Source organism: Athene cunicularia, assembly GCF_003259725.1.
Source record: "Athene cunicularia isolate RWA chromosome Z unlocalized genomic scaffold, athCun1 chrZ_part4, whole genome shotgun sequence".
Lineage (NCBI taxonomy): Eukaryota > Metazoa > Chordata > Aves > Strigiformes > Strigidae > Athene > Athene cunicularia.
Window position 1 is genome coordinate 872,777 of NW_020799145.1, and position 8,108 is coordinate 880,884.

The 8,108-nt window shown below is 40.4% G+C and overlaps 1 protein-coding gene across 1 annotated transcript in view; it reads right to left on the minus strand.

Annotated features, from left to right (window-relative positions):
* The window catches only part of PGM5 (phosphoglucomutase 5), a 65,808-nt gene extending 61,810 nt beyond the window's left edge, over nt 1-3,998 (minus strand). The window contains exons 1-4 of the mRNA XM_026866771.1: nt 3,917-3,998; nt 1,889-1,939; nt 636-730; nt 154-316 (exon numbers count right to left, since the gene is read on the minus strand). Of these exons, the coding sequence (XP_026722572.1) occupies nt 154-316; nt 636-730; nt 1,889-1,939; nt 3,917-3,998 (391 nt within the window). The remainder of the gene's footprint in view (nt 1-153; nt 317-635; nt 731-1,888; nt 1,940-3,916) is intronic.
* Nucleotides 3,999-8,108: the final 4,110 nt, after the last annotated feature.

Sequence of the window (8,108 nt, forward strand, 5' to 3'; positions counted from 1 at the left end):
GGGGGGGGGGGGGGGGGGGGAAGCATATGTTCTTCATAGCTTTAACAGAATAAATGAAAAACACATAGTTAAAATCAGCTAGTTATCCTTGTTAGAATATTTTCATCATATCAAGATGCAATGTTGTAATAATGTGTCACTAAAAAAACCTACCTCCATTGGCAACCTCAAACTTGACTCCAAACTCTCCTCCAGGTCCCCCAGGACTGTGGCTAGCTGTTAGAATAATTCCACCAGCTGCTTTGATCTTTCGGATGATACATGAAACAGCAGGTGTGGATAAGATACCATTCTGTCCAATAACCAATCTGCCGATCTAGGTGGAAAAAGAAGTCAAAGCACTCTGAGTGGTACTAAACTTTTGAAAATTAATAAGCAAATACACACATATATAGGTATACATGTATAGAATAGAAATGTAAATTAGTATACTATAATGCATAATGAATAATGTATATTTCTCTGCAAAATAATGAGTTGGTTGCATACTAGTCTGGAGCGCTGACAAAAAAATACTGTACCCTGGCACATTTAACTCCAGTGGCCTGTGTACTAATAGTACACAAGAACACAGCCAGAGTAGTGATTTGCAAAGCTCCCAAACGTAGCACTGGGCCATGACCCTGCAATCAAACCTTTTCAGGTATCCCCACAAACCAGCAAATCCCCTCAATATCAATACAGTTCAGGGCTGACTGCACAGATGAAGTTTGCAGGGTTGAGGCTTTAACTAGCATAAAAGAGAACAGCAAACAAATTGCCTTTCATGGAGCAGCCTTTCAGTACAACCACAAATTATCACTACATACAGGACCTGTTGAGCCACATCTCTATTACCAATACAGTCTTGGATGTCCTGCCCTACAGAAAGCATTGCTCTTTCTTCAGCCATTAGTGACTCCTTGGCTATTGCAGATGAAGAGGGTATGTTTCCCAGGGCACAGCTGAGCAGGGGAAGCTCCCACTAACCTTAAAGTAAAAAAAGCTTGCAGATGGTGTTATTAAACACTGACTCAATGTGTTTGGTATTATGTGCAGCTCCACTGTGAGGTTCCAACTTCAGAACCTTGTCCTCATCTCCTACACAGATACTAGTTCCAACTCAGCATACATAATCTAGGAGCCAACCAGAAATGTATTTACAAAGTAATATGACAGAGTTCCAGTTCCTGGGAAATGGGCGAATACACAAAAAAGGAGGGAAGAAGGGGAGGTTAGTGTCACAGATGAGAAGTAAGGCAGCTGCATGTGGAGCTTAAAAGGATAGTGCCAAAGTTTGGGGTTTTTTTTAATATCCTCACTTAAAAAACAAACAAAAATAACCACCAAAAAAATCCCCACACCATTATTGAATAGTAGTTTGGGAAGGGGTGGGGCAGGAGAGGCAGAATACTGAATCCTTCCCACTCCCCATCTAAAAACAGACTGGGAGTTCAACCTCAGACTTCCTTCTCTAGTTTGAGGGAGACTTGACAGCTCTACTGTGTGTGGCAAAGCAACAGCAAGAAGGTGTTATGACCTGCCTCTTTTCTGTAAAGAGCTGTTCTTCTGAGTCCAGAGCTTGTGTGAGGCCCTTACTGGTTATTTAGAAGTGGGGTTCCAAATAATTTCAGAAAAGCAAAGAAAGGATTGATAGGTGACTTATTTAGCCTGTTTTTGTGAACTTTTTTAATTTTAAAAAACGAATATTTCTACATTGAAATGATCTTCTAAAGTACGCAGAAGTTACTTTTTTGCTAACCCTCACAAAGCATGAAGTATGGTTCAGCATTTCTCTTTCACTGAGAATTACAAGATCTGCTTTCAAATTTTTAAAAAATGTGCAGAACAATGCTTTATGTTAACTGAGATTTCTATCTCAAGATCTGATGATAGGATGACTGTCTACCTGGATCTCTTTTCACTTCTTGCAGATCATTTTGAAGCCTATGGATTGTCGCTAGAAAACAGGAAAGCCATCAAAATTTTAAGTAGCTTTCACAGATAATCTTCAAGGTTCATTTGACTTGCTCCTGCTACTACTGGGAAAATATTTTGTTTCACTGCCTTTTCTTCTTCCAGGATGGAACAATTTTGAAGGAAATGAAAAAATAAAAAGTTAATAAACAACAAATTTTCATTTCTCATTTTTCTACTGTAATGAAAATATTTTACAGGGAAGACAAGTATCCTTTCTGGCAGAAAAAATGCAAATCAGCAGAATCCACATTTTCTGTTTCAAGAGATTATTTTAAAGGAGCACTTCCACTGACATGGCCAGTTCGTGAGGGTATATATACAGTTAACACATACACCACACATCTGAACCTCATTTCTGCTCACTTCCATGGTACTAAACAATGTTATTTCCTACTTAAGCCTAACAATCTGGTTTCATTAACCTACAATTGAATGATTAAGAGCAATACCATCCTCCTTGTTACAGAACCTGATGTCAACTCTAACATAAATACTTTTGATTATATATGCAGAACAAAAGCATACCCGTGAATACAGTTTTCCTTGAAGAACAGATCAAATGTTGCACTTGTGCACTGTGCACAATGTTGCACTTGTGCATTTACTTGTGAGGCTCTGTATCACTGACTTTGTTTATCATGCCATTCCACTCTTGCTTCTCCTTGAAGGTTAAACTAAGCAGTAATTTACAGCACATGTATTCGTAAATCTCTTGATTCAACATAATTTACAGACTTTAAGAGCAAAAATAAAGGTATATTTCTTTCACTCCTAGCTCCAAGCCAAGTGAAGCAGTTGATTAAATGTTATTTCACTTATTACAGAACAAAACCGGTATCTCTTTTACTGATCAGACTTCTTCACATTTATGTAATGTTCTTCCCATCTTTCACAACTCCTTTAGGTCTCCAAATGTTATATTACATTTTATTTACTCAACTGTTTTGAATACTAAACTAATTCAAAAATACTTTCTATACAACACTACTTGTTACCACAGAAATGTAATTCCTACACCATGGAACAAAGATTACTTTTTTTTTTTCTTTTTTTTCTTATAAGCAGGAGTGTTTCCAGTTGTTGTGGGCTGACAATTGACAGACACACTTTTACCTCAGAAAATGTGTAGGGTAAAACTCCATCCATCAGGAGAGGCACTGAAATCACTAGGGGTTCTAGCACGTGCCTTGCACACTTTTAGAATCAAGCTCAAGAAAGAAATCTTTCCATTAGCTACATTTACTGTTTTGTTTAAACTAGTGCCATGTAAATAATTTGAAAGAGCAATAGAGATTTTTTTTCAAATTGTTCTGAATTTGAATGTGTCCTTTTATGGCTTCTTTTCAGTCCATGAAGCAGCTTTTGGACAACATGCCATGTCTTGCAAGACTGTTGTATTTATGCTGTCATTTAATCACTACTGCCAATTGTACTGAAGCATTAGAAAAAACACAAAACATTGGGAAATAAACTTTAACAAACTCTCTTCCAGTCTATGTAACAGTCTATCCATGTACCTTTATTACGGAAAGAGAAGCATGATGAAAATAAATACTGAAAATGTTTGTTTCAAATATTGTCTCTGCCTTTTTTAAACTATGAAGCCTGTAGAAAGCTAAAGCAATGACTCAATCTTCCAAATACAGCTGTCAGAAACGGGTGCCAGCTCTTAGAACAGTATTGTGTATGGGTAAGTAAAAGGAAGATGACAGGAATTACATTTTGTAAAATGCTTGAAAACAACAACATTGAATCTATCTTGAGGTACTCAAGGATAAAAGTAATTATACTTGCTTACAGGCTTACCATGAGCACATGTTCTCTGTACTTCTAAACCCTAAGGAGTGAGGTTTAGATTTTTGCCTTCATGAACACAAAAACTTTTGTTTTTAAGGAAGTAGAATACTTACTGAGAATGTGTAAATTACCTGGCACTATCTCTTCACAATGTTTTTACCCTCTTCCTGTTCAACAGACTTTGCACGAACCAGCTTTCCCATTTTTTCTGGAAGCTCAGTATGAATATCAACAGGAGTCATTTGATTTGCCTTCAGCATTTGTCACAAGGCTATTATTTCTATACTACTTAGAAATTAGTATGATAAATAATATTTCTACACTGTAGGAATACTACAATATTTAGTATTCTAAACAAAAGACGTTGAAAGTGAAATTACATAAACAATACACAGGCTCTTCATTTGTAGTCACTAGTGCAAAGAGCTTCATCTTATGTGAAGGTCTTCAGTGCTTTTATGAAACTCCCCAAGGACAGTGCAGACCTTAGAAGTGTACACATGCCACCCATCTTCCTCTGCCCTCTGCATTTTGGTGGCAAGAATGCACAGCCTCAGCCTCTCCTGGCCCAGAATCTGTTCGTTTTGTCTCTGAACCAAACAGTGAACTGACATTTAATTAAGTTTAAGTAATGAACACTCAGATTTACAGACTCCTCACAATCTGTGCTAAAACAGTGAGCAAATAATGTCCATGTACTGACTTGCAATTAACATTCCAATAATATCCTTCTGAAAGTCTTGGACAGTTTCATAGCCTGGAAAGATTATCTTTGGAATTCAAAAACTTGCATGGCTACGAGATCACAGGCATGTACTGTTTCCTAATACTGTGCCCCTATGCCACGTTCTATTTTGTCAGTGCTTTTAGTAGCAATAGCAGAAAGACCATGATCCTCAGCAAACTGTAACATCTCAGAGAATAGTGACCCCAAAAAGTACTTTAGAAGAACACTGTTATGCAATATTACCCTTTGCAGCTGTGCATTTTCAGACAACTCAGTTGATTATCATGGAGTCACTTAATGCTTTTTTTTTTATTAGTTTTCCCATTAATCTCTCACATGACTCAGTCAATTAAAACTTGAAAGAATATGAGGCAAGCAGGTTGTATCTTGGACAGCATGGGGCTGTACCTTCCTATCTTTTACTATAGTATCCTAAAGATGACAGAGCGTCACACTCAACATAGAAGCAAATATATCAGTCACACGAGTCCAGGGACAGAGGGCAAGATTTGCATGGAAGACCATGGAAAATAAAACCAACATGGTATTATAAAGCAGACAACTGGAAAACTCTTTCATCATCTCAAACTTCTACAGCACTAATAGCAATACGCTGTGACCTCTCTCAGGTTTTTCTACGACTTTCCATATTCAGAGTACGATCATCAGCTTCTGATCTGCCACCGAAACTCACACATAGCAGCTTCTCACTTAAACCAATCCAAAATTTGCAGCAAAAATGAGACACCACATCCTGTTCATTGGTCTAATGGAACCCTTACATGTAATCTGTAGTGGAACTGTATTCTAAACGATAGAGCCTTTTACCTCAGTTCTTGCAGACATTAAGGTACAAGGACACTACTACTGACAGGACACAGGTGAAAAGTGAAATAGAGCATCACTTTCCTACCACCCTACATCACAAAACTGCTTGTTGCAACCTGGAATGGTACAGTACCTCTGTTTGACTTTCCTCACACTCCCTCATCCTCCCATGACATGCAGGCCCTTAACCAAACGTGTTTGCTACAGCCCCAGCTGTGTGACCCACTGAAGGGTGACCCTGGTTAGCCACCTTCAGGAGCTGAACAAAAAGATTTGGTGGAGCATGTGCTGGTTACAGCTGCACAGCATGGACTAGCTGTTGCCACCAGTGAAAACCCACAAAGGCTATAGCTGTGGACTGTGTACCTGCAACCCCAAGCTGGAAGGCTGAGTCAGAGGGACTGAAGATGAGAAGAAGGCAGGGCAAGCACTGGCAGCTGACCGGGCAGGGGGCCTCTTCTCATTCCATGTACTGGGGCCTATGCCAACTGTGCTAGGCTGTTAACGCAGGGGGAATGCAGGGTGAGTCACCAATTTAGAACAAGGGGAACCTAGCAACTCTAAAGGGCAATACATTTACAGTTGATAATAGAAAATCCCTTTTATTTTTGTACTCAGCAGGCACAATTCACCATAACACTTGGTATGTGTCTTCCAGGAAAGAGACTCAAGTTCAGTTTATCAGCACTATGTGGCTATCCCTTTCCTGGCACTCTGGGGTGGCTAAAGGTTTTGAATGCAACTTCAAGGCTTCCATGTTTCATCTGATCATGCCTACACCAGCTCACTTTTTTCCTTGTGATACTGGCTGGCTGCATGCCTTCTAATGACATTAACTTCATCCAAAGAGAGAAATCTCTGCCCTCCAGGGTATTCCCTTCCTCTCTGCTTACACAGCACAGCACTAAATAATGCCTTCAGATAGGTTTTGATATTTTCTCAGATGTATTTTAACAGCCACAGAATAAAACATACAAACACTCTTCACTAAGTAAATGTGAGGCGTATGTATTTACAGCGTGCTTGAGAGAAATGGGGGTGAAGATGAGCAGTGTGAGTACAGTAAAGAGAGAATGAAGCATTAACACATGGAAATGGGAAATCTTTTCAGTATCAGTAGCACCTCACCAGCTGGCCGCTGAATTTGTGAGGACTGTTATTAGTATCATGGTTGAACTCAGGTATTTGCAGGAACTGTAAGGAGAAAAGCTTGTTTTTTGGAATAAGAAAATACTAAGGAGAAAATGTGTTTCCAAGAAGCTGCAGTAACTTCAGGAAGGGGAAGCACTACTACAGGAAGGTACCAGAAACATGTCAAACTGGAAATCTGAGGTCAAAACCACCTGATCTTCAGGGGAAACAGAGCAAAATGGGGAACAAGACAGAAGCTGTAGGAAACAGGCAAGCTGACAGAAAAAATCAGTCAGGAAAGAGTCCTGAATGCAGCATAACGTGGCTGACAAGCCCCCGGTCCTCTAAACCCTAAAGTTGTCTTCCTCAGCACCACAGTCCTTGTGGCTATAACCCCACTCTGCAGCTCCTACCAGCGTGCAAGGGCAGGCAGGCACCTCAGCCTCGACAGGGCAGCTCTTGCTTTAGCTGTTGCTGTGCTTTATCCTGCGTGGTCAACACGTACAATTACAACATCTAGGCTTTCTCCACCAAGGTACACGGGGGAAGGGGTCGGGGTGCACCACACCTCCAGGCCCTGTCCTACTTTCCCCATAATGCCCCCACACCAGCCTGCTCCCACTGCTCTGCGTTCCCTCCCTGCACGCTCGCTCCTTGTTGCTGTGGTCAAAACACCACCACTACCCTCGCCATCACTCCCCTTGCTAGCCCTCCTCATGCCCTGGGCCACGTAAGTCTCTCCCAAGCCCCTGCATGAACAGTGAGTTTGAAAGCCAGCCAGTACATAACACAGCCAGTCTCTACAGTAATCTCAGGTATCGTCTTGACAGTATCAGCATGGTGAGAATGTACTTTAGAAATAAATTTAAAATAACTCATTATTTATACCAGGCAGCCTAATCCATACAGTTTGTATGTGACAATAAATCAGTAGGGAAAATTCAAACACATATGGAGATTTTTTTCAAAGTTGAAAGATCTCCTGGTTATAAAACAGCACTGCATTTAAAAAATTAAGCTTTTGGGAAAAAAAAAAAAAAAAAGGAAAAAGCAAATTCACTACAAAAAAAACACCCTTATAAAACTATGTCACTTCTTTTACCAGATTCAGAGAATTAATTTAGCCATTATAACGAGAGACAGCAGATTCTCTGAGGTAGAGATTGCAAGCCTACACGAGGTAGTGTCTCCAGCTTTCTGTACATACACACTGACACACGAATGTGCATCTATCAGAAGACACCGGTTTTCTTCCAGAGTTGTGTTTTCAAAGCCGCACAAGAAAAGCTGGACCCCATCTGACCACAGAGGTATCTGCCGCTGCTTTCTTCTTGCGTTTCATAATTCGCTCACAAGTGAGAAAGACAGAACAATTATTTTCTTAAGATGCAGCCAAAATGCTCAATTTCTCTTGCTCCAGTAACACCATTTTCCTTGAATTTTTTTAAAAGATCCCGAGCAGCAGATACACATCTGACACCCTCGTTTCCCACACATTTATTTTTAATTCTGATACGTTTTCTCCTGCAGAGCCAACCGCGTTTTTATTTATTTAACCGCTCCCATTCCTGTCCCAGACTAAGCCGTGACACAGGGCGGCGGGGCCAGCGGCCCTCAGGGGTGACCACGACCTCCGCCGTTACACCTAGGCAGCACCCCGCCACGC